We start from the raw sequence: 27,616 nt of genomic DNA, 5'->3' as shown, positions 1-27,616 counted from the left end.
CCAAAACGCCCTTGGTGACTTTGAATGAACACAGGCTGGAGCCCTGGTCTGAGCCCAGCTGCAACTGGTGCAGAATGAAGTGGGCTGAGAGGCCAGCGGCCGGCAGATGCTCAGGGGATGGCCACACCCACGCAGCAGAAACAAATAGACCCTATTTCGCAGCTGGGGAAATGAAGATGATCTACCAACATAAGAGAATGTCTCACGATCCTAAGTATACTGTGGGCCAGACCGAGGGACGCTCCCTCCCCAGAGGCCTTGGCAAGCCTGGCCACACAGGTCCTGTTCGCAGAGGCAAACACCCCCGGGTCCCCTCTGGCACTCCTCCCCAGCCAGCCACAGGAGCAGCCTGCTGGGCCGGAGGCTGTTGGAGTCCTTGCGCCCCACGTGTTCTGAGGCTTCGTGCCCACCACATCGTCGTCCTGTCCTACAGAACACAAATGACCCTGACGACGAAGGTGCCAGTGGCTCTCTTAGTGGTAAGAATCCAGGGAACAGCAGGCCGCATTATCTAACCCTATACTACATTCTGGGCATGCCACTTGTATTACATCATTTCAGTCCAAACCTCTGGCTATCATTTTCTTTTTAGGAGGCAGAAACGGCATCACTGAGTCAATTTAATTTAGCCCTAATCACACAGGTGGACACAGGAGCAATTTCCTTGACGGAGTAAGTGGCGGTAAACCCGCTTCGGGAGTTTCAGCACTTTGGCGGGGACCAGCAGGTAGGGCGCACCTCACTGTGGACGATGGCAGGCTTCCATAAGCAAGTCAGTCAGGTCTTGGTGCAGCAGGGCTTCCTTGAAACGCCCCATGGGCATCCACCAATTACGAAGACTGCCAGGAGATCACTCCCCGGGCTATCGTGAGCCCACCCGAAGGGCCCATACATCTGCATTTTCCCCGCAGAGGGCTTAAAGTGGGAAACATCAGTTACTCTCATAAACCAAGTTCCCCTTCCACGTCCCTAAGCAGTGGGCATGAGCAGAAGTGGTAACTCAGAACACAGGCCGCCGGGCCGCCCGCAGTCCCGGTCTCTCTGCTGGGCCCACAGGGCAGGATTTGCACTCAGGCTGTATTTGTCAGTAAAACAAGGATCCTTTCCAATAGGCCCATTCCCCCGTATACCCACCACCCCAAACTTGACACCCTACATGGTCCACATAGGTGACTTCAAACTTGATAACCAGCAAGCTCTTGAACCAACTCATCTGGGGAAGAGGCAGCAGACACATCTTTCCTATGACAAATTCTTAGGAGCAAAGTCTGACAGGCCTGAGGAGCCTCCATCCCGTGGGGAAGGAGACACGCCAGGCCTCCGGAGCAGGCCCTGTGTGGGGCTGGCTTCAGGATCATGAGGCTCCTAAAAACGAGCTCCATACTTCAAGGACTTCAGCTCAGGGGACAAAGGAGAGGTTGGTTTAGTCTGTGCCCTCAGAATGAGGAAGCATCACAGTGGGGACGGCCCAGAGCTAGGGTGCCGTGATGTGCAGGGTCACAGATGAGGCTCCTCCTGGAAAACAGAGGGAATATGGGGGTGGGGTGGGGACAGAGTAGTCCAGTGAAGTTAGTCAGGGGAGGGAGTGGGGCCCCGCAGCGCTGATGTAGCTCATGCACACACTGCTCGGGGGCACCACCCCAGCCCCAGCCCCCTCAGGAGTCACAGAGACCACCGGGACAGCCTGTTCAGGTGGCTCGGGGTGGCCCTCCAGGATGTCACACATCAGAGAAGGCTGCTGTCCCCAGGAACATGCCATGCTGTGAATAAGCAAGGCTGCTTGTTAATAAATCCTACCTGGGAGCGTGCACCAACCTCAGAGGAAGATGAATTTCTATGCCCTGGGTGCCAAATCATGAAACATCACAAAGGGAACGAATTCCACGATCGCTTCCCCACATTATGACACACAAATCACATAGTAAATTACATTTTATTTCATTTACAGAGAACTTGGGGCCAAAAGGTGGTGTTTGGGAAACAGCACACAGGTGAGAAGCACCAACGAGAAGCCTGTTATAAATACGCCAGTGTGCTCTAAGTGGAGTGAATGTGGGTCCCGGGGTGGCCATCTAGGAAGGAGCATCTCTGTGCTGCCCTCTCTCTGGGTTTGGACGGACCCCTGCCCCCCCGCCCCGCCAGCAGCAGCCCTCTCCACACATCAACCGAGGCCAAGAGCACATCCTGTGGACACCACCACGAGTGAGGACAGTTCCCTTTAAAATCTCAGCAGCAGGTGTGCAGGGAGGCGCCTGGAGGAGTGATCACCAGCGGGGAGGCCTGACTGCATTATTAACTCACAGTCCAGAGGCCTGACAAATGAAAGGTCCGTCCCGTTAATCCTGCTACTCCCCTCCTGCTCCACAGACCTAGGCAGCTCTGTGGGGTCCGTCCTGTCCCCCCGCCTGCCCCTGGAGTGCCAAGCCGTGATCTGCAGTTCCCACGTCCGGCGGCTGTGGGTTCCGCCCTGGAGGACGAAGGCAGGTTCCCAGATGCCAAGGTCTACGTGGGGCCTCCCCGGCCAGGCACTACAGCAGCTTGACGTAGTTCTGTGGAATCAGCCCCCTCTTGCCATTCAGGGTCCCTTCCAGCCAGCCAGGTTCCCTCGAGGTTTGCACTGAAAAGAAAGAGGAATCACTTTCTACCCGAACGCCCCCAAGTTCTTGCTTCCTGCGGAATTCACTGCATGGCCGAGTGTGTGGAAAGCTCAACCAGGAGCCAAGGGGGCCCCCATCTGGGATGTGAGGTTGCAGATCTGGGTTCTTTACAGGATCTGCTCGTCGGCCACTGCGGCCCTGAGCAGCCTCCTAACCGGACCCCCGGCTTCCAGTCTGTTCCTTCCAATCTGCTGTGCACAAAGGAGCTCACTGAACTCTCTAGAACATGGAGCTGATCACTTTCCCCTGCTTAAAGGCTGCGAGGTACAGGAACAGACCCAGGCTTCCGCTGTCTGGTGCCAGGCACCCCGTCCTGCCCAGGCCCCCCGGCTCCCCTCAGGCTCCCCTCCAGAGCCTCCCCAAACCCTTCACCGGGTGACCCCTCCCCTCCAGGGCCTCTAAATGCCCTGTCCTCGGGGGAGGCTCCCTCGACCATGAATTCTCAGCATTCTCAGGCCTCGCGGGCGGCATATGGGCTCCTGTCTACCACAGGATGGGTGCTCCTGAGGGCAGGGCCTAGGCCGCACACCCCTGGGCACAAGTACCCGGCCAGATGCCTGAGAGAGTGACTGCTGGTTGGTCAGCACGTGCACAGGGTCCAAGCTCTTGTCACCAGGGCTTGGGAGTCCAATACAGAGCATCTAACGCCCCCTCCGGGCCCGGCGCCGTCTGCCCTGCCCCGCAGTGGCCAGCGCAGCCCGGCAGGCCGCAAGCCCCCCCCACCCCCCCAGCTGGCGCGCTCCAGGCCGGCAGCGCCCGGACACACTGGCCTCGCTCCCCGCCTGCGACTCCCTGACGGCGCCGACGGCATCCCCTGCTCCCTGCCCGGGCCGAGGGTTTGTTTAAAGAACCAACAACCAATGAACTGGGTACGGGCTTTCCGGGCCGGCAGCCAGCCACCCCCCTGGCTCCCTCACGGATTTCCAGCCTGAAGCTGTTCCTCAGGGCACAGATTTTAAAGGTTCTCACTCGGGACGCCCGGGGGGCTCAGCGGCTGAGCGGCTGCCCTCAGCCCAGGGCGGGATCCCGGGGCCCCGGGATCGAGTCCCGCGTCGAGCCCCCCGCAGGGAGCCTACTTCTCCCTCTGCCTGTGCCTCTGCCTCTCTCCCTGTGTCTCTCAGGAATAAATACATAAAATCTTAAAAAAAAAAAAAAATGGCTCTCACTTATTCCAACCCCCCCCCACCAGCTGGCGATACCCCCAGAACAGTCTCTGTCAGGGGAGGGGACTAAGCTCCATGGGAAAGGCCCTCAGGGGTCGTGCAACGTGGGGGGGGCGCTCAGTGGAAAGGGCTGCGGGCTCAGGACAGAGCCTGCAGGGGAGACCCGCAGCTGCCGGTGCCAGCCAGGTGCACCCGGGCAACTACTCAATCCTCAGGCACCCCTCAGCCCCCTCACCTGCAAGACGGGGCTTAGCAGCACTTAGCCTGTAGGACTGCTCCAAGGAGTCTGGAAAATCGTTTATGGAAGAACGCCTTGGGTGTGCTCATCGTTTCTTCTCCTATACACCGCAAACGCCCAATCTCACCCAGAGGAGGAATTAATAGACTCAGGCTGAACAGGAGAGAAAGGCAATTTCCCATAAAGCTGGGGGTGAAGGAGGCCTGAATGTGGGAAACCAGGCTAGGTCGGGAATCCCACACCAATCCCACCACAGACTGGGCGGCTTAGCCACACCTCATCAGCTTCCTCTGCAGCCCTCATCTCCCCAGAGGGCAGGAGAGAAATGGCACCAACTTAGGAGACTGAGAAGACCCTGCAGTACCCAAGAGCTTGCACGTGGCCATGGCCTGGGAATGGGATGCAGAAGTTCTTGCTTCTCCAGTCATGAGGAGGGTGACTCAGAGGTTACAGATGAGGCCTGTGAGGGTCTCACCATCTCTTTGAAGGAAGACCTAGCCTCTCCTGGGAACATCAAATCCCAAAATACCCATCCTGGGCTCCTTGCTATACTTGGTTGATCAAACCACTTCCTGCAATGTCAGTGTGATGGTTTCACCTATCAACTTGGAGAGGCCAGGGTACCTACATGTTATTCTAGAAGTTTAGATGTGATGAACAGGGAAATCGGTAGACTGTGAGTAAAGCAGATCACCTAAAATAATACAAGTGGGCTTCACCTAATAAGCTGAAGGCCTTACTGGAACAAAGACTGGCCTCCCTCCAAGAAGAGAGGACCCCACCCTCAGACTTTGGACACAGACTGCAACCATCTCCTGGTTCTCAGCCTTCTGGCCTACCCTCTCCACAACTACAGGAGTCAACACCTATCTATTGAAAGCGATTCACACATTCACAGACACACTCATGCTCTATGTGTTCTGTGTCTCTGGAGAACCCAACTACCGGCAGTTTCAGAAATAGGAGCCTCATTTGGGAGAAGACTTGGACTCCAAGAGGCAGTGAGTATAAGAGAAATGAGGTCCTGGCTGGAACTCTGACTCCCTAATGACTGGGTGACCCTGGATGATTGACTTCATCTCCCCTGACCTCCATGCTCCTCATTTCTAAAAGAGAGGAAGCAATAACTCACCTGAAGTTGCTGGAAAGATTAAAATAAGACCATTTACATCAAGTGTGATGCCAGGCACATACCATGTCCACACCCTGTCTGATGCAGGGAAGCCACTGTGTACGGGTCTCCATCCCTGTGGACTCTACCCTGCCTGTCAGTCTCAGCCCAGAGCCTTGCCCTCCTTCAGCCATGGACCCTGGCCAGCCTCATGCTGGGAGAAGGCCAGGGCATGCAGCAAGGCAGGTGTTATGAACTGCACATTTGTGTCCTCCCACAAACTATACATTGAAACCCTGACTCCCAGGGGGATGGTAGTAGGAGGTGGGGCCTTTGGGAGGTAATGAAAGTTAGATAAGGTCATGAGGGTGGGGTCCCATGATAGGATTAGCATCTTTGTGAGAAAGGACTGGAGAGTGATTACTTCCTCTCCTGCCAACCCCCTTACCACTCCTCCCACCATGTGAGGAAACCAGGGAGAGAGCTCCCACCAGGACCTGACCCTGTGGATGCCCTCTTGGCATCCCCAGCCTCCAAAACTTGGGAAATAAATTTTTGCTGCTTAAGCCACCGAGTCTATGGTGTCTGTTACAGTAGCCTGAACAAAGACAACGGGAATGAGGCCAGGGACCCCAGCTAGCACAGTAAATAACTTCCTCAGACGCTCCCAAAGAAAGTGGGCATGGGCATGGGCATGGGCATGGAATGGGGGACGTGGACTAAAGATAGTTCCTCCAAATTCCCTGACATTGGGCTGCCACCAGCCATAATCTCCCATTGTGGGGACAGGTCAATAGCTCCGCTATTCACCCAAGAGGCTGTGGAGAGGCAACTGCTCCTTAAAGACTCCCATGACCCAGAGATAGACATCATGACAGTCACCGAGCACTGGGGGACACTAACCATGTGCCAGTTGCCTTGAAAGGGCCTAAGTTGCACACCCCATCCTGCTATTTATGAGCTCCATGGCCCTGGGCGAGGCACACATCCTTAAGAACCCTATCAGTATGTGATGACAATTATACTGATGCTGCTCCCTAGCATATTTTTTTCATTGTTATAACCTAAAATTTACCATTGTAATAATTTTGAAGTATGCGATTCAGTGGTATTAAGAACAGTCACAATGTTGTATAAACACCAGCACTTTTCCATTCCCAGAACTTTTCCACCTTCCCAAACTGAAGCTCTGTGTCCGTTAAATACTAACTCCCCATCACCCTTCCTGGGCTCCTGGAAACCTCGATGCCACTGTCCCTATGAATTTGCCTATTATAGATACTGCATATTAGTGGAATTATAGACAGTTTGTCCTTTTGTGATCGGCTCATTTCCCTTAACATACTATCTTCAAGGTTCACCCAAGTTGGAGCATGTCTCAGAATTTCATTCGTTTTATGGCTAAATATTCCATGATATGTTTATCCACTCATCCGTGAAGGAACATTTGGGTATTTCCCCCTTCGGGCTACTGTGAAAATGCAGCTGTGGACATGAGTGTACAAACAACTGTTTGAGGCCCTGCTTTCAATTCTTGTGTGTATATAACCAAAAGTGGAATTGTTGGACTGGATGGTAATTATGATTCATTTTTTTAAAGGAACTTCCATACTGTTTTCTAGCAGCTACTACATGCACCATCTTACATTCCTACCAGCAACGCACAAGGGTTCTGGTTTCTCCATATCCTTGCCAATGCTTGTTATGTTATGTGTTTTTGATAACAGTCATCCTAATGGGTCTGAGGTGAAATCTCACTGTGGCTGTTCCATGTCCTCATTTACCATCCCATAACAACAGGGACACTGGAGCTGGTGACAAGGATCATTTGCAAGAAACTTTCTCCAGAACAGAATATGGACTCAATTCTGGTGTGGCAGTTTGTTATTTTTTTTTTAGCATAATAAAAACAATATATATGACAAATATTTAAGTCACTGAAGCATCATCGTAACACAGTGAACACCAACAACCCATGCAATGTGGGACTGATACAGAGGCCTTGTCGTGGGTTTGTTCCTCTACCAGCCCCTCCCCTAGATCCCTACCCCGACCCCAAGGCTTGAATGTTGTATTTCTCATTCTCTTACTCCAGCTGTGGTTAAAACACAGTTTCATCGCACATGTACACATCTCCAAATAATATGCTAGTTTGCTTCTTTCAGAGCTTAGCCAGAACCATGTTATATAGTCTTCTGGCACTCAATTTTCTTTTTAATTCATCAATGTCAGGATTCCCAAAGGTCAGGAATATACCCAGGAGTACAACTGTTGGGTTGTGGGGTCTGTACACATCCAACCTACCAAGATAATGCTAAACTGTTGCAAGGATTAGTGTCTCTACACTCTCCACTTGGACCGGAAGTCTGCCAGCTGAAGAGCCGCCCATCTGGTAAGAGATCAGGACTGACTGGTCACCAGACAAATGTGTTTCTGGAATTCTCCAGGCCCAGAGAGAAGGTAAGGTCCATATGGCAGTCACAAGAATATAGGCCGCCCTGAGACTTTATATACTTTGCCCTCCCTGGGAGCTATGGGAGGCATTTCCCATGAACGATGGCTAAGCAGTCATGTGTCTACGATGCAGATCAATCTTCAGCCTGGAATGTAAACTCATAACTTCAGTCCAGGTCCACAAAGTAAGAGCTAAAGAGCAAGGAACAGTTATCAAGCTACTTCATTACTAAAGATCCCTATCTCTTCCAAAGTCTGTTTAGGGTTTCTCGCTGTTGTATATATTACAAACCACGTGTAATTACTGACGATGCGACCCAGGGGCCTCTTTGACCTGGATTTTGTCTTTACCAAAGGCCACTGAATGCCATAAACCAATTTCCTTTGCTGCCCATATGAGGTACAAAAGGGGATTATATTGCAAGAGCATTTATGATAGCTGCTAAGACTCCAGTGGACAAGTGAACACAGGAAAAAGGTCCTGGATGCTTTAGAGGCCAAAATATTGCTGGTGTGCAAAAAGGATGTGGTCCTGGTCACATTCCTGAGGGCTGTGCTGTAACGGTGGCCACCTGGAGCTCTGCCTGGCTTCGCACAAGCGGAGGCCGGACGAGCCACCTGTGTGTCCTACTCTGTGTCAGTCTTCAGCGGGCAAGACCCTAAACCATTCAAGGAAGAGCTTCACTAGATGGTTCCTCAGCAAGCACAGTTTTAATGAAATTTTCTGCTAAGAGATCAATTGTGCACAGACATGAAGGTGCGAAGGAAAAAGAATAAATCCTATTTAAGGGTCTTTGATTTTCTGTACTCTTTAAGACCTAGCCCTAAGACACAGCGAGTCTCAGGTTGGAGGTTCTGAATGCATTCCACTGTGCCCGCTGTGAACAGTTCAGCAGGGATGGATCTACTACTATCTCTGAGAATGTGAATTAACCAACCCTTCCAGACTTAATCATTGCAAGAGCTAATCCATTTTCATGATTGATAGCCAGCTGTATCAGTCTCTGTTACTTGCAGCCAAAGGCATTCTAATAGAGAAGCCTTCCACCAAGGTAAATATTTCACAAACAACACAGCCTAAGGGATTTCAGAAGCTCCCAATCAGATCTAATCACATGATACAAAAATTCACCATCATTTCTCAAATGAGTGGGTTTCAACACTTCTGTCTCAGCGTTCCCTCATGCCATGTGGTGTGCCAGTATGTGACAGCCCTGGAGTAGGGCAGCAATTTCCATGCTCACCTGGCAAAAATCACATGTATGTATGTTATGGTGACAAGGAATGATCTTGCCTCTACTCCAAGAACAAAATTTCTCCATAAAGTACAATTTTCTCAGATGTGGGGGTTTTGGTGGGAGTGTTGTTTGTTTTCCGACACTGAGGAGCCCCTGGCTCTCGACAGTACATATCACACACATATATAAATCTATTCTAAATGATGCAAATTGCAGGGCATCCAGGTGGCTCAATCAGTTAAGTGTCTGATGCTTAATTTAGTTCTTGATTTTGGGCTCAGGTCATGATCTCAGGGTTGTGAGATCAAGCCCCACCTCAGGCTCTGCACTGGGCATCGAGCCTGCTTAAGATTATCCTTCTCTCTCTACCCCTCCCCTCCAAATAAATAGATAAAAAAATAAACAGGCAACTTACTTTCTAAAAAACAAACACAACAAGCACTGCATTACTGACAATATACCACTAGGTGTTGTGTTGACATACTCCATTTTTCCAAACATTCTGGGCTAACCGACCATTCCATTCCAGGCATCTAAGATCCTCAGGGCCTTCCCAGAACTCTTTTGGGCAGCTCCACCCACATGCATCACCATTTCCATAGCAACCAGTGAATTTCATAATGAGCAAGACTGTTAAGGAAGAAATCAGGAGAGGGGGAAAAGAGACAAGCAATGAACCATAGGAAAAATCTGCGAAATATTAAGCCAAGCAGAGTTCCTAGATGCCTGTGTGTGAATATTAAAGACTCAGATAAAATCCACACCCTTGTTTCAATATGCAAAGTCAATGCCCAGGTCTAGAGATTCACACACTATTCAGATAAGCAAAAATCATGTAAAGCCTAGGCATGGTAAGGGAACTAGAAAGCAAAATTCCTTGACAAGAGTACTCTTCTGTAACTCAGATTTGGCAAACCTGACACATTTAGGAGGCTTGGCTGGGGACTCGGGGAGAGAAAAACAAAGGATGCAAATCAGAAGTATTTCTTAATTCCAAGTGGCACTAGCTTCTCTTTACGTCAGCAGAGAGACGTCCTGAACGAAGATTCATAAGAGTTAATAGGTTTGGAGAATAATCACTTTGAAAGCAGAGGTGGAATTCCATAGCCCCCTGGTGTTTAGTGCCTGACAGCCAACAAGGCCACTCTCTCCTGTCCAAAGTGTTAAGGGACGGACGTGTGCTCCTGACAACCCCACAACCAGAGACTGCTGACTGTAGACGTCCAGAGGGGGACAGAATATATGCTACCACAAAGCTCCCACTAACACTTACCATCCTCAAAAATCGCTCCTATTTCAAAAGATAATTCTGAGCTGTGTTCTGCTTCACATGGATACACTGCTCGAGCCTTCCGATTGACAATGCTGAGAAGGGAACGTGAAAGACACAGATTAAAACATGAGAAATGGAGAGGGGGGGGCCTCACCTCCCCCTGACCCTGATCCCCTCCCAAATCTCATTTGTAGATCACCAGTGGGACAACTCTTTCAAAACAAAAACAAAAACAAAAAAAACAAAAAACACACACGCCAAGTAGCAGAGGAGTGAACATCAGGCACATCTACAGTACTTGATTCTCAAGTAAACGATGGGTTTCAAATTTAAATCTTTCTTCAGGGAGCTTCTCGGGGGAGCTTCCACTGAACCTCATCACCTAATTGTCCTCTCTGCCTGGTGGGATGCCTTTCCTATCGCTCAGCTTTATCGGAGCCACAGGGTATGTTTACTCCTAAGTGCTGTGTTCATCTGCTAGGAAAAGCGCCAGTGTCATGAGACGGAAGGCACGGCGGTGAGGGCAGGGGCGCACACAGTGACTCGGGCGGACATCCACCTGTCCCCACTGCCAGCCGCTCCCCACACCTCTCTGGAAGGAGTCTGGTGCCCTGAGTTGGGTCTTCTCTAGTTGATCCCCTCACTCCTGCCTCCAAAAGGCATTTCAGGCTCAGCTTCTCACCACTTGTCAAAGCGCCCTCTGCCTTCTTCTAGGGAACGAGTGTGCTGGGGGATGATGGAAACCACGCTGTCAGCCAGACAGACAGACGGAAGCAGAAGGAAGGGTCCCACCTCACTGGAGGGGGGAAGCCAGTGACCACAGGAACTCCAGCCCACTGCCCAGGACCAAGGCTGTGCTAGCCAGCACCTCCAGCTTCTGAACAACGGGCTCATTAAATGCCCGTGTTAATTCCAGTTCACTTTCCTTTAAAAAAAAATAAAAACAAAAACCAAAAAAAAAAAAAAACACGTGGGCCAGTTGGGAGGCTCAGGGGTTGAGTGTTAGCCTTTGGCTCAGGTCATGATCCCTAAGTCCTGGGATCGAGTCCTGCATCGGGCTTCCTGCAGGGAGCCTGCTCCTCCCTCTGCCTTTCTCTGTCTCTCATGAATAAATAAAATCTTTTCAAAAAAATAAAAAAGCATGCACTGTATATTCATGTGTAAGAAGTTCTTTCGATAGTAGTTTCATAAATGCACAACAGGCACCAAAAAGACACAGTAGGGTGGTAGGTTCAAGCAGCTCTCACCTAAGGCAAATTCCTCCTGAGAATGCACTTGCTCTTGAGCTAAGCCACAGACCAAGACAAGGGTGGAAACGCTCCTCAGGTTGAGCAATCCCTAGCTTCGACATCATTTTCCACACCCCCGTACCTTTCTGTTGGCTTGTCCACTACGGTGGCAGATAGAGAGAGAGGAGAAGGCGGTGGCTTGGGTGAAGGTGGTGTAACAGCTGGGCTGCAGCTCGGGCTGGCTGGGGACTGCATGTTAAGCCACTGGACCATGGGTGATCGCGTCTGGCAGGGGCTGCGGGTGGAAGTTTGAAGGACAGGATTAATAGTCTAAAGGCCACAGGACACCAAATGCATGACACCCCATTCTTAAGTGGCTAAGACGACAGCTTCCTTATCTCTCCCGATGACGAGAGAAAGACCAAGTTCCCGCTGCATCCTCCCTGGTCTGTAACCCCAAGAGCCACAATCCAAAGGAGAGATGCCTTGTAGTTCTCCAGATTTGTGGAGAAGATCAAGTCTTGTCCAAACTAGCACCACATCAGTTCACTAATTAGGACACCAGAAGCCAACTGCCATGACCAGCTGCTTGGACTTTTGAGATGTTCGTGTTTTCTGCTTATAAGGAAAGTGTCAGATCTACAGTCAAACTCATGCTCGATAGCTCCAAACACTCAACACATGGCCTTTTAATGTTTAAAGCCCTTTCATCTGGACATATACCTGGGGCAACTCAGAAAAAAAAAATGTAGTTACCAATCAAGATTCCTCTAGAGCAAACTAAACACAGCATTTAGGAGAGAAACCCATGAACAGGGGCACCTGGGTGGCTCAGTGGTTGAACATCTTCCTTTGGCTCAGGTCGTGATCCTGGTGATCCTAGGATAGAGTCCCACATCGGGCTCCCTGCTTGGAGCCCGCTTCTCTTTCTGCCTGTGTCTCTGCCCTTCTCTCTGTATCTCTCATGAGTAAATAAATAAAATCTTTAAAACAAACAAACAAAAGAAACCCATGAACAGCAAATATCTTTGGTGACCTTACCACTCCCTAATATTTGCAGATTAAAAAAAAAAAAACGTAGCATAGAAAGTTCAGTGAACAGACTCACAGAGGAGCCTCTAAACATGAAAAAACATGCAATAAATATATGTTGATCTGAACTAAATTATTCGTCAATTATCTCAAAACTGGAGGCTTGTGACTACAGTATATGATTCTTACTTTAAAAGCACAGTGATGAAAGTTGTCCGTTTCAATTACATTTTCAACACACATACATTCAACGCCTGCGATGCCCAGATGCTCTTTGCCTCAAATTCACCCTCTTCAGCTAAAACCAGTTTCCATGAGCAGCTTTGTTATCTTTCCACATTCCTGAGCATTACTTTTGGTTCTTTCTTCTGTAGCAGAACAAACATCAAATTCTGTCCATTTTTACTTCCAATAGCTCCCATGCTGTTCCCTCCTCTACCTTCTCATCATGTTGCTTATGCCTGTGTCACCACTCTGGTCTCCTGGCTCAGCCCCCAGTCCAATTCCTCCGACTCAGCTGGCTCCACCAGTCACCTGAGACCCAGTCTGCCCCATGTGCCTCCCCAAGAATGAGTGTGCTCCCCGCCGACCTGCGCCACCAGGGCCTGTTTCCCTGACGGTCCTGCCCTCTGCCTCAGGTCTCTCCTCACCTCTCAGGCTCCCCAACCCCTCTGCCCACCCCAATCTTCCCTGCCTCGGCTCAGCTCCAGGCCTGCCTCCCCAAATGCTCCTCCTTTGGTCTAAGTCACAGATCTCTGAAGGCCCATCCCAGTAAGAAACAGAGGGCAGGTTGGCAGGAATTGTTCTCTGATGGTTTTAGATATTCCTCTTGCCTTTAGGGTATAATCAGGTCTTGAACTCTTTCTGTAGACCTCACAGAGCCAGGCACAGTGCTAAGGCATGTGAAGTCTTGCACGAGCTTCTGAACAACCATTCTACAGTGAAAATTGGTTTTTACTAATAGAATACATGAAATACTGCATTACTGACTTAACAGATATTTAGTACACTAGAAGGTTTCCTATCCTTTGACCAGAAAAGGAGAGAGGGGCTCACATTTAAAAAACATTATTTTTGAACAATTTATTTACAATCTCTCTATCCAGCCAATTCATTTGGAAGTCGTAAAACCTATTTCACACCAAGCAAAGAAACCTATAAATCTTAAATGATCTGTATTTCCAGCAGCAAAAGTCACTCAATGCCTTATCAGAAAATGAACCTTACCGTGGTGTCTAATCAGGACGGGAGAGGAAGGGGTGAGTGAAGCTCTGACAGAGAATTTAAGACTGCACTTAGTCAAACAATTGCAATTTCATCTCCCAGCAATTATTCAAGGTGTTTAGAGGGTGGCGGTGGTGGCAGATGAGATGTTTTACCACACCCCCCTCAACTCTTTCAGGTCATAAATAGCCTAGTGATTAAATGATGGCCATCCATCTGCAGAGAGGGAGGACAGCTACAGGATGAAGATAAAGTAACAATGTGACTATGTTTATAAGGCTCTTTAAAAATAAAGACCATAAATTTTATAGCTATTATCTACTTAATCCTCACATCTTTTTAAGTGGTTTGCTTTTTTTGTAAAAGAAAAACACTCCTTTCAGAAAGTGAAAGAATTGTTGGAATAATAGGTGCTATAGGTATAGGCCTATCCTTTAGCTTGGCCTTCTCCATCCTGTCCCAAAACACAGACTCAGAATCAGCAATCCTTGTTCAGGATCAAGTTTCAACATTAGCCATTTTCGTTTGTTTTCTGTGACCTTTTTGATGTCCTTCAATAGATAGATGTGCTGTGTGATCCAACACTCACCAGTTCACCAAAATAACCATTCAGACTTTCCCCTGAGATGTCAATTTCTCTATTCAGTTTCCTGAGTTTTCCCCACAGTATCTCAGAAGCCTGAGCCAGTTACTTCTCCTTGGTTTCAGAATCCCACACAGGCACAAACTTTGTGAGGTGGAATATTCAGAAGAGGTAGCAAAACACAAGTCTGGAAACAGTCTCTGTGGAGAGGAGGCATCAGAAGTCACATGCAGAATCGAAAGTCCTATGAAAGAAGAGACCTTCGTAGCAAAACAAAGTCTAGGGGACAAACAGAACAGCTGCTTGGTTGGATATTAGAAACTTTTCACAGGCTTCTCCACTGGGAAGGAGTGAGGGTGAGGCAAGAAGTAGTTAAGGAAATACAAAGTCCCAAAATGAGTTCTCACCTCCACCAACAGAGGTCAGGTAATGACACGTTTCATAGGTGTCTCCCACAAGCAAACTGCTCGTATTTTTTTTTTTTTTTTTGAAGACAACAAATTGTAAGCATGAGCTTCTTTACATAAACCACCTCCTTTTACAGAATTTGGCAGGGTTCTTTGTTTTTGTTTTTGTTTTGTTTTGTTTTTGTAATGAAGATCAGAAATTTTTTTAACCACAGCCGACCCTTGAACAATGCACAGATTAGGGGCACTGTCCCCCATGCAGTAAAAAATCCACATACAACTCTGACTCCCCCCCCAAAAAATTTAGCCCTCGCTGATTTCCTACTGTTGATCTTTGGAACCCTTATCTATAACTGTCAATTCACCTATATTTTGTATATTACATTTACATTATGTAAAAAGTGGTTACTTCTTACATACTGTATCCTTAACAATAAAGTAAGCTAAAGAAAAGATGTTTTTAAGAAAATCATAATGAAGAGAAAGCACGCTTTCACTACTGTACAGATAAAATCCACAGCTAAGTGGACCTCTGCAGTTCAAACCTGAGTGTTTGAGGGTCCACTGCATTTATTGCTTCAAATATATATATATATATATATATATATATATATATATATATATATAATTTTTTTTAAGATTTTATTTACTTATTCATCAGGGACACAGAGAGAGAGAGAGAGAGAGGCAGAGACACAGGCAGAGGGAGGAGCAGGCTCCATGCAGAGAGCCCGATGTGGGACTCGATCCCGGGTCTTCAGGATCATACCCCAGACTGAAGGCAGTGCTAAACCGCTGAGCCACCTGGGCTGCTCCTGCTTCAAATATATTACTTATATTTTCCCCAAAAAAATAGCAAAGGAAAATATTATTTCTAATAGTCTCTCTTCTTTGATTCAAAACACTGAGAATTTTGGAAATGGCAGCCCCCAGCAAAGATCTCAGGTTTTCTTAGCCTGAGCCCTGGGGGAGAAGTAAGTCCTAAGGCATCCAGGTACATAAAATTAACATCTTGCCTATATATCTACAATAGTTGCAGCTATCTATGTGGTGGGAGACAATTCGTGATGGGTTTCTCAGGTTCCGCATTTCTAATGAGCAGAGGCCTTTGTCCTAAACTATCTTTCCAAGGATGTCTGTAAAGCAAACAGCCTTGGGAAGATAGAGACTGAGTCTCCCCCTGGAAAAAAAAAGCAAGCTTTACTGCCCATCATGCAAGATTTGGGTTTCCTGGGATGCCTGGGTGGCTCAGCGGTTGAGCATCCTCCTTTGGCTCAGGGTGTGATCCTGGAGTCCCCGGATCAAGTACCATGTCGGGCTCCCTGCATGGAGCCTGCTTCTCCCTCTGCCTGCGTCTCTGCCTCTCTCTGTGTCTCTCGTGAATAAATAAATAAAATCTTTTATTTTTATATATCATATATATTTTATATATCATATATATTATTTATATATCATATATTATATATATAACACATATATATGTGTGTGTGTGTGTGTGTGTGTGTATATATATATATACATATATAATTTTTTTAAAAAAAAGATCTGGGTTTCCTAAACTCCAGGTTCCTCTCTTGTAACACTTCACATGCATGCATCATCTGGTCCATGGGGCATTACCGTGTAGGAACCAGGTGTCAGGGAACTGATACTCTGACTACTACTGCTATGATTAGGAGTCTTTTGACCAGGACTCCCGCATCTTCTACCAGTACCCATGAAACTACAACAGACAAATTTGGTAGCTTGTAAGTAGAGTAAGATTTCAGACTTCAAAGTTCTTGACATGATCATCTTTGGTAAAATACTCAGGCCATTTTTTTCTTTCTTTCTTCTTTCTTTCTTTCTTTCTTTCTTTCTTTCTTTCTTTCTTTCTTTCTTTATTTTTAGGATTCTCAGAGGAGAATCCTAGTTTAAAAAAAAGTCTTTGGAAACCATAAATGATGGGTAATCTAAGAATAAGAAGCTTACTACCTGCTAAAACATAATGAAATATTTTGAGTGTCCTCTCCTACCACTTCCCAAATTTAAGTATTAAAAAAAAAAAACATCATATCCTTCTTCCTGCTGCCCCTTTACAAATTTTTGATGAGTCGAACTGGCATGATCACAAACCACCAATTTTATTTAATGATGAGCTGCAACCAATTACAACAAAGTACCTAAGTGCCACATATTTCCTGAAAGCCAACTTGTGGTTTGCAAAAATGGAGGCAGAAGTCCACTCTTCCTGAAAAGCTCAGAAACCACATTTACCAAAACAGAAATAAATGAAAGAGAAGTACTAATATCTGTTTGTTTGCTATCTTCCCAGTTTTACACACTAAACTGAAAGAACCTTCTTTTGAATGGACCCCTCTCCATTTTCAGTGCACAAGAGCCAGTATCACTGCCTTCCTCTGAGGAGGAATGTTTCCTTCTCAAAGAAAAGGAATGAATGGCAACAAGAGGGTTTCACTAAAAACACATAAAGATTTTATACTGTTAACTCAGAAACTCATTCTCGAAAATACTTACACTGAAAGTCTATCTGGCTATTCCTACGGCAACAGAGAAGTCTCCTGTGCTCCAGCGGGGCAGATGGAGGGTTGGGAATACAGAAGCAGGGAATAGAATGTGCATTTTTGAAAGTGCTGAGAGATTCTATAAATAATAATAATAATAAAAAAAATCCACACTCTTGCATTGGAGTCTATATTTTAGGGAAGACTGTAGCTTTCCTGGTGAGGAGGAATAAACCCTCAGACACATAAAACTGTGACAGTAGCTGTGTATGTATATATTTTACAGTTTATATTTATAAAATGTAACAAATCAGCAGTATATGCTGCTTCTGATTCAAACTGTGACCCAATCTTTTCCAATACCAGACTCTACGCTCCATGCATATTAAAAACTTTTTGGCAGCAGAAGAGCACAAGCATTTCAGCGATGGGGGAGGGGAGTTAGGGCCTTAACTGTTAAAATTCGACAACAGCTGCACCAGTCACCAGAGAACCTCTGCATCTAGTGAACATTTCTTGCATAACATAGATGGGTCAGGCTCTGGGCAGTGCTGGCGACCCAAGTGCCCAATTCTGGGCTCTTGGAGCAAGGAGCTTAATTTAAAATTCAAAGGACATAGCATAGGGAGGATACATACCAAGAAAAGAAACGACTGCTTATATGAAGTGATTAAATCCCCCCACTACCAAGATATTTGACTATGATTATATGATGTCAGAAGCACATCAGAAGTTTGCGTTGGAATGAAAGATTTTAAAACCTCATTTGCAAGGTCTCCAAGCAGAAGCTAACACATTAGTGAAATGATCTTTCATTCCAGCCTGGGAAACGTACAGCATAAGTCTCGAACAGCTGTCCTGGGCAAAAGTGTTTGAAAATGTTAATAAAGACAGAAGGAAATATTGTAGATCTGTATATTATGGGAAATCTCTGTTCAAATAAATGCCACAGTTACTCCTTAAGTGCCAGAGAGGGAGAATTCCACAGCCAACACACTGTTGGTTGCAAATGCACATCCTGGGGAGGACAGCAGCAGCAGAGGGCAAATGCCTGTGACAAGAGAGTCGCCACAACCCAGGGTTGGGAGATGAGGCCTCCACACCCTGGCTCCCGCTAGGCACAACTGGGCCACACACAACCCGCAGATGCCGATTCACTGGCTGCCAGCTGTGCTGCCATTTCACAGGACATACGACAAGGGCATCTCAGAAAGCTGGGATCTACTGAAGGCCATGCGGGAGCTCACAGCCTCACGTCCCTCTGGGTGGCTGGAGCAGAACACGCGGAGGGGAATGGAGAGGGGTGGCAGTGGGACCTACCCAGGGGGCAGGGCCATGTGCTGAGGGCCGGGGGGCTACTACTGAAGGACTGTGACCGCACGAAGTACAAGCTCCGCATTCTGAGGAGTGACCTCCAAAGCCAGCTCCAGCTAACCTCCCTGTTTTTGCCCTTTTTATACAGAGAGGACACTTCTCACTAGCTAGAGGCCGGGTAAGGAGCAAGAGAATGACTTCAGAGAGCCCGCTGGAGGCTGGTGCACCATGCCGGTTAGCCTTGGCTGAGGGTCATCCACAACTGACACCTGCGTGAGTATCAAACTCCCTCAGTTTCCTTAAGGAAAATGACAGGAATCATGAACAGGTGAAGTGGCTGTACGATGTCAGTGGGGTGCCAGGTGTGAGGCACCTCGCAGTGACGGGGCACACTCAACACTCGATAAACAAAGCCCCAGTTATGAGCAGTATGTGCTCTAGAGCCAGAAATCACCTCTTTTCAAGGGTTACATCATCACGAAGAAATATATTTTTTAAAGATTGTATTTATTTATTCATGAGAGACACACACAGAGAGAGGCAGAGACATAGGCAGAGGGAGAAACAGGCTCCCTGCAGGGAGCCCATGTGGGACTTAATCCCAGGACCCCGGGATCACAAACTGAGCTGAAAGCAGACACTCAACTGCTGAGCCACCCAGGAGCCCCCAAATCATTTTCTTTACCCAAAGACAATATATAAACTATATCAAAGAAGAATAACTCCAGAAATTAAGTGGATGTCACCCTTAAAAAAAAAAGTTGCTGAATGCCAGATGGTATCCTGGAATGGATCCTGGAAGAAAAGGGCATGAGTGGAAGAACTAGTAAAATCCAAATCAAGTCTATAGTTAACAGTATTGTACCAATGTGAATTTCTTATTTTTAACAAAACTACTATGGTTCTGTGTAAGATGCTAATAGCGGGAAAAACCGGATGAAGGGTCTAGAGGAACCCTTTGTAGTGTCTTTGTAGCTTTTCTGTGAATCTTCAACTATTTCAAATAAAAATTTTATAAAAAAAAAAAAACAGCTGCATATAAACTCTTTATTCACTCAAACACTAAAGACCTTTTGAAATTAGGATCACACCACTTGGAGACACCCAAAAGCCCCAAGGAAGCCTTTTGCCTGGTTCAATGACAAGAAAAGATTTATAAAGGCTACATTTCAAAATCACCTACATTGCCTCTCTTAAGGCAACTAACCTTATTGAAACTGAGTTTTAAGAAAGCTGCCTTTTCCAAAAAGATTTGTTTTATTTATGGATTAGACCGAGGCCAGCAAACCTTGTCTGTAAAGGGCCAGACAGTAAACACTTCAGTGTCTGCAAGCCACAGAGCCACTCCACTGTGCCATCAGTGCTGCATAAGAGCAGTCACAGGCAGAATGTGAATGACTGGGTAGCCGTGTTTCAATAAAACTTTATGTATGACAATAGGCAGAGGTGGGCCACAGTGTACTAACCCTGCATCAGAGGGACCAGATGAGAATCCATTTCAGAGTGGAGAGCTGGGGGAGATGACAATGATGGCAAATTCCCCTGGGTCTGAGAAGTCCCTGCTACCACCACCACCACCCCGCCACATCTGCACTGGGTTTGTGACATGGGGCTCCCACCATGTGCCAGAAGCCCATCTGCAAATGCCTAGGGCCTGTCTGCAGCAGAAGCACTCCTCATCAGCTGCTCAGGAGCAACCCCATGCACAAGGGAGACAAGAATCTATCAAGCCAGAACATAAAAGCAGTAACTCAGTCACTCTTGGAAAAAGTCTTTTGCAAGAGGGGTGTAGGGGTCTAGGGGTGTGGCCAGAAAGAGCCCTATAGGAAACCACTCAAGCACAGTTAAGACAAAAAGCCTTTCCAAGTGGGGCCCAGCCACAGTGAACAACACTTGGTTCTCCCCTCCCACTAGGAGATGTTGAGGCTCCTGGGCATGCCTTCCTTAAGGAGAAAGGATGCCACTGCCTAGTCATCCTACAGCTTACAAGATTCATTCACTCCAAGGGTGATTATTTTCCTGTGTTTTGCTATAAAAGAATTATATTAGAATTATGTCTCTGACCCATCTTTCACTCAAAGAGTGAATCCCATTTTTCTTCCTTCCAGATGATCACTGGAATCAGGTAAGAGGGTTGAACTTTAGCTTGCTAGTGGAACAGAAAAGGAACTAAAGCTTCATTTCAGAAAATTATGGGGCACTGGAGGTCTCAGCATTGAGGTCCTGTGGGATAACTGTAAGAAATGTTTCTACCAGTTCAATTCTTATGTGGAAAACAGCTGCCACCTGATGTAAGGCCTGAATATATAAAACAGGGGCTACCAAGCACAGCTCAAAATATTACTCTAAGAAAAATCCTCCAGTTACTTACCAAGCTCATTTTTGGGTTACCTGGTCTAATAAGCTCATTTTTTGGGTTACCTGGTCTAATAGGTAAGCTCTCCATGCTGCTCAGAACAATTTAGAGAGTGGCTGGGTCCCAGTGGGTACCCAATGCCTTGGTCATGCAATATCCAAAGGCCCAATTCTCAGAGGATTCTACAAAGGAGGTTCCTACACAGACAGGCAAGGAGGAGCTCCAGCTGAGTCCTCCTAGACCAACCAGGAGAGCAGCAACTGGGTTTAATCATATGTGTTACCTTGAAACCTCCCAATCCAGAGGTCAGATGTTATTTCCCTTTTACAGATAATATTACTAAGCCTTGGTTTGTTTAAATAATTTATATAAGGTCTCCAAGGTTTTAGGAAGCAGAATGTGAATACAAAGCCAAGTCTGTCTGACTCTAAAATCAATGCTTTACCAGTCTAAACTATCTCCCACTTTACAAAGAACTCAGGAGGTCCTTGCCATCGTTTTGATATCAAGACACTGCCAACCATTCCATCCATAGCAAATGATAAATTACAACAACAAAAACCAATGAAACATAATAAAGATGAGAAGATGTAATTGGTTCTTTGAATTAAGCAGTAGAAAAGCTACAACAAAATTCTGACTTGTGTCTTTATTTTAGAAAGTCAACTTTTCATTATGGGGCTTAAAGTTACATGGACAATCATTCTGAACTGAAAATAAAACCTTCAAATTTCAAAACTTATAGTTACAGCACAAAGGAAGATATGAATCAGGCCACATGCAAATCTGAGTACACAATACAAATACCAAAAATGCCCTAGCAAGACACATGGGACATGTACGCAAGGCTGTGAGGATGCTAGGCAGCTAATTTCTATACGGAGTTGGAGAAAAGATTCAAGGAAACAGCCAGGACTCAAAACTGTACCCCCAAAAAGGATGTGAGTAGACATTTACGGTCAATGGCCAAGTCTGTTGGCCCTATGATTAGCTTTAAGCACTTTACTAAAGTTACAGAGAGATGATTGGATATCATGTTACTCATTAAAAAAATTATGTATGCTGCTCTGTTGCAAAATTTCAAATTTCCAAGTCTCTCAGCTGTGTTGTTGGGGAGGCTCTGTTGTTGCCCTCCTCCTCAAATCTCAGCCAAAGGTGTTGGATGATGACTACACACCAACCAGATTCAAGTGTTTACCCACACAGATAATTATAAACCCAAGCCACGTGAACTAAGGTAAGGGCAGTGCTCCCTCTTCAGAACTAGGGCAATGAGTGGCTGACAGCCACTGTTATCTCACTGGGTTTCAGATTTGAGGGAAACGTGCACTTCAAACAATGTTCTCATATGCAGCTAGATAATGTCAATCCTTCCAAGTACAGTACCTCTAAGGGCCCATGATCACTGGAACAGACGGATCAGGGACAAACTCTACCTCTGTCCCTTATTAGTCTTGAGGTTTGGGGCAATTTTCCTACCCTCTGTGTGCTTTGGTTTCCTGATCTTTAAAAATGAAGCTATAACTACTTACATGATATAGCTACCCACTGGGTTCATGTAAGGATTAAGAAGAAATAGCATTTATAAAGCAGCTAAAACACAGCCTGGTGGCCCCCAATAAACCAGCCACTGGTAAAGCAAAAGCTTCTATTCCTTATAAGTCCCCAATCTCCCAAAAGAAGGTCCAGAAAGGAGCCATCCTCTGAGCATGATTTAAAAGGCTGCTATGGGCTCACAGCAAGGCAACATGCTCTTCCTGGTCACTGGCCCTATTCTTCCTTCCCTTGGGCTTAGACTTTAATTTTCTGAATCCACCCGGGGACTTTGCTGCTCACCTTGGTAGGGAGGATGGAGGGCAAGGAATGGCTTCCAACTCACTCTTCATAGAAGCCATCACCAGAAAGGACATCCTTCCATATGAAGGCACTAACTCAACTAAAGACCCCAATCCATGAAATCCACCACATTCTGTAACCATGGCCAGCCTACAGGTAAGCAGAGAAAAGTGCTACACTTGTTAGGATACAATCTCCCCACAAGCCACTAAAGATGCTGAAAATCCCTATGATGGGATCTCTTTTTAAATTTATGTAGCTTTCCTCCCCTTGCTACAAAGGCATGAGGTGTTGGTTTTAGTCAAGTTAGCCAAAAAAACAGGTGTGGGGGGAAAAAAAGAACTTTTAAAAGATAAATTCCCTTGTCTTTTTAAACAACAATCATAACAAGAGATATAAGATACCAATTTCTAGGGTGAACTGATTGCCCATGGCTCAAGAAGAGATGGGAACAGTAAAATCAAGAAGTGATAGGGTTGAGGAAGCCCTCCCTGAAGGGGTGGTGGTGAAGAGGCAAAAAGTAAAGAAAATGAGATGAAGGAGGAGGTGAAGACAAAGCTTCCCTATGGCTGCTATCTTGTAATTTCTAGGTGTGTGCCAAATTTCACAGAGATTTGTTAAAAATTTTTAAGATGATTAATTTCCTGAACTTCACACAAATCACTCATGGTTTGTTGTGGTATACGAAGCCACAAATCAAACTTAAAGGGTACTGTGATAACCCCCAGCAAAATGTTTTCATCAACTTCCTAAAAAGCAATCATGGAATCAACAGTCGAGTAATTTAAAACGCCAAGTAGTTGTCTATGGGAAACCTCAAACTGTTCACACAATTTAAAGGAAGCAAGTTCTTTCATTGATGAGAATACACATGTTTACCAGTGAGCGTACACAACATCTATGGATTATATGCAGCACAAGGCTGTAAATGAGAGTGCGAGTCTACTGTTTAACGATTTCAAGCAATTAGCATCAAGTCTGGATAGGCAGCAATCTATTCCACAAAAGCAGCTCTGGGCAGCAACTGGGAAAGATACAGGTTAGGATTTTCTCAATATTCAGGATAAATTAAGCCAAGCTTCTCATCAGATGGGACACAAGGCTGACTGCCCTCCTGGGCTGCCAGAACACAGAGTGAGTTGTACCTTGGGATACCAACATTCCCAACTATGAAGAGCTATTCCATGATGCTGCCATCTTGAAGGTGGGAATGTGCTGGCTGAAAAGGAGGTGTTTCTTTTCACTTGAAATCTACAGGGGAAGAAGATAGCAATGGCAGATATTTCTTAAAAGATATTTCCTTTTGTGGCAGGGAACCTAAAAGGATTACTTGTCAAGAACCCTCCATCATTTACAATTGAAGAAATCTGTTTAGAGAAAACTATTGAAAAAAAAATGACTTTGGAACGTCTGAAATACCTTGACCTATGATGTAATGTCCTCCAAGGAGATTGAGCTAGCAATTCTCCACTGGCAATGAAGTCACCCATCACCTTACTGAGTGTACAGGTAAAGTAATAGCTCCAGATTGATTGACTGCAATGAATAATACTCACAAGTCATAAACATCAGCAGAAACCCAAGAAATCCAATTCTGCTGTATTGTTTTCTACCTGTCAGAGATTACAGCTGTATTTACACACTGCCTATATCAGAATCAGAATCTCGGCTGCTATAGTTTCTTCCGCAAATTTGCTTTCTAGTGGCTTGGGTCATGGCATTTCTGTACAGCAGAGCACTGGGGTCCTATGTGATCCACATACATTCACCCATGTTTCAGGACATGAAATAAGGCAAGTGTAACTTTTGAAATGAAGAATCACTACCCTAGATTAGGGTAATCACTTTTTTAAAGCCCTAGGTAGAGTTTAAATGACTCCACAGCAATTTTGGTTTCATTAAAAGAAATCTTAATCAGTTTTTATGCAAAGCCTACAATATTCAATACCGTACAGCTTGTGTGCAGAGATCATGGGTTAAAAAAAGAAACAAAAACACCACACAATGAAAACTACATTTACAAATGCTAAGGAAACAAAGAAAAATGTTATAAAGAGAAAATGGCAAGATTAATTCTGTGAAATTCCTGGAGGAAGAGTCATTAATCTTTATAAGGATTAAGATGGACCAGAAACAAAACACAGTTGCTTAACAGACATTCAATGACATACAGAAAGAAATGAGATTTCCAAAACAAAAGCATTTTTATAAATACATATTTTATTTCCCATTTTTTAATAATAAATTTATTTTTTATTGGCGTTCAATTTGCCAACATACAGAATAACACCCAGTGCTCATCCCATCAAGTGCCCCCCTCAGTGCCCGTCACCTATTCACCCCCACCCCCGGCCCTCCTCCCCTTCCACCACCCCTAGTTCGTTTCCCAGAGTTAGGAGTCTTTATGTTCTGTCTCCCTTTCTGATATTTCCTACCCATTTCTTCTCCCTTCCCTTCTATTCTCTTTCACTATTATTTATATTCCCCAAATAAATGAGAACATATAATGTTTGTCCTTCTCCGATTGACTTATTTCACTCTGCATAATTCCCTCCAGTTCCATCCACGTTGAAGCAAATGGTGGGTATTTGTCATTTCTAATGGCTGAGTAATATTCCATATCATACTTAAAGGATCCATCCAACAAGAGGACTTAACAATCCTCAATATATATGCCCCGAATGTGGGAGCTGCCAAATATTTCCTATTTTATTTTATTTTATTTTATTTTATTTTATTTTATTTATTTTATTTTTGTCGTTAGCTAATGGCATTTTATTTTTTTTATTTTTTTTAATTAATTTTTATTGGTGTTCAATTTACCAACATACAGAAAAACACCCAGTGCTCATCCCGTCAAGTGTCCGCCTCAGTGCCCGTCACCCATTCCCCTCCAACACCCGCCCTCCTCCCCTTCCACCACCCCTAGTTCGTTTCCCCGAGTTAGGAGTCTTTATGTTCTGTCTCCCTTCCTGATATTTCCCAATATTTCTTTTCCCTTCCTTTATATTCCCTTTCACTATTATTCATATTCCCCAAATGAATGAGAACATACACTGTCCTTCTCCGATTGACTTATTTCACTCAGCATAATACCCTCCAGTTCCATCCACGTTGAAGCAAATGGTGGGTATTTGTCGTTTCTAATTGCTGAGTAATATCCCATTTTAATAACTATGCCAAGATCACTAAAAAGTTCAGAGTTATAAAACTCAATTTCTATCATTAATAATTTTATAATATATCTTAGAGTGAAGGAAAAATAGTGTTATGGACTGAATGTCTGTGTCCCTCCAAAATTTATAGTTGAAACCCTACCTCCTCCCATGTGATGCTATTAGGAAGTGGGGCCTTTGGAAAGTAATTAGGATTCAATGATGTCATGAGAGTAGAATCCTCATGAATGGAATTAAGTGTCCTTATAAGACTCACAAAGTCAGCACTCCACATATCAGAAGCAGGCTCTTTCCAGAACCCAGCATGAGGACACCTTGGTCTTGCATATCTAACCTCCAGAACTGTAGGAAATAAATTTCTGTCATTTATACGCCACTCAAAGTATTTCTGTTATCACAGCCTGAATGGACTAAAATACACAGATAGGCAGACAGGCAGATAGATATACATACACATATATCACTTAAATATCAGCTAACACTAAAAGGTAAATATTACCGAATAGTAGAAGGCAATATTTCCCCTATGTCCAGCATTGGATACAGACAGAGAGACATTTAGAATTTTCCTGCAGACAACAGCACCAGAGAAAACTTCCTGAAAGTGGAAACTAAATTAGACCCTAAAGATAGGTCAGATTGCCTTGAGCAAAGAAGGAGGGAAGAATTTCAGGCAGAGTAAATCGAAGTATGGAGGAGTCACACAGGGGGACTTCGAGACAGCAAATATAGCATTCCAGAAGAGTTAAAAAAAAAAAAAAAGCAAGAAGAGATATCATCTATTCTAATTACACTCCTCAGGGAAGCTGTTTACAATCCACACATGCCTGGAACCAGGGGGATGAGAGGGTTATTTGTCTGTATCAGTAGCCTTCTGTTAGAAATGTGTACTTTGAGGCCGCTCCTCAAGCCTCAGGGTCACTCTAGGATAGGGCCCTGCAGTGGGGGCATCATAAGCCCATCATATACCAGGAAATCTTGGTCTATGCTCAAGCTTGAGATATACTCGCATGATAAACCTGGACAGAAATATGCTTACAAGGAAATCCTTCAAAGAATACTCAAGAAACACTTTATATATAATTAAGAGAAATATACATGCATTTTACTCATTGCACAAAGAAAAAAAACAAATTCTTGAAGTAGGAGAAAGTCTACATTATGACACAAATCTCCTTTCCAGACTTGCTTCAACTACTTATTTTTTCCCCTCCCTTTTTGGCCTCTCAGTGTTGGAGTGCCTTCATGACATTTTAAAATTTGTATGAATAGGAAACTGGGGAATTCACTCCTCATTTGATTTATGACCAAAAATATCAAGCTCTTCATGTTTCAGGCATGAACGTGCTATGAATTGAGCAGTGGCTATATCATGGCTCATAATGTCACTTTCCTACAGAACCACTCTAAAAGAAGTAGGACTAACTAAGCTGCTCTCCACTCTGATACATGCTTACTGAAAGAAATAATTAGAAATCTGGTTTTTGCTTAAACACATGCACACGTGCCCACACACACCCATGCAAATTTTACCCCCAGGGTGCACAGGATTAGATTCTAGGTTCCTATGTAACCACTGTCACGGGTGCTTGGAGTACTAAAGTGAAAAGAGAATTTCTATTCTGTAAAAAGAATAGTAAAAATGACAAGCATGCTTGAGTAATATGCAATTTAAGTCCATAATACACAGTCTTCAGCATAGAAATATACATATATGACAATCTTGGGGGGAAAAAATCTCATCTGGAGAATGTTTCCATATTTTCAGTTTCATTTAGAGTTTCAGTTAGATTTTCAGAGTCTTTAGGTCACCCCCAAATT

The 27,616-nt window shown here is 45.3% G+C and overlaps 1 protein-coding gene across 2 annotated transcripts in view; it reads right to left on the bottom strand.

Annotated features, from left to right (window-relative positions):
- Nucleotides 1-1,914: 1,914 nt before the first annotated feature.
- ARHGAP10 (Rho GTPase activating protein 10) overlaps nucleotides 1,915-27,616 on the bottom strand; it is a 312,621-nt gene continuing 286,919 nt past the window's right edge. For both annotated transcript variants that reach the window (XM_072724789.1, XM_026018180.2), the window contains 3 exons: nucleotides 11,506-11,658; nucleotides 10,135-10,226; nucleotides 1,915-2,617 (listed from right to left, as the gene is read on the bottom strand). In XM_072724789.1, the coding sequence (XP_072580890.1) occupies nucleotides 2,529-2,617; nucleotides 10,135-10,226; nucleotides 11,506-11,658 (334 nt within the window). In that variant the 3' untranslated portion in view covers nucleotides 1,915-2,528. The remainder of the gene's footprint in view (nucleotides 2,618-10,134; nucleotides 10,227-11,505; nucleotides 11,659-27,616) is intronic.

The sequence above is a fragment of the Vulpes vulpes genome, chromosome 10 (genome assembly GCF_048418805.1).
Source record: "Vulpes vulpes isolate BD-2025 chromosome 10, VulVul3, whole genome shotgun sequence".
Classification (NCBI taxonomy): domain Eukaryota; kingdom Metazoa; phylum Chordata; class Mammalia; order Carnivora; family Canidae; genus Vulpes; species Vulpes vulpes.
Note: the sequence above shows the minus strand (reverse complement) of the source record. Positions and strands in the feature narration are given on the sequence as shown.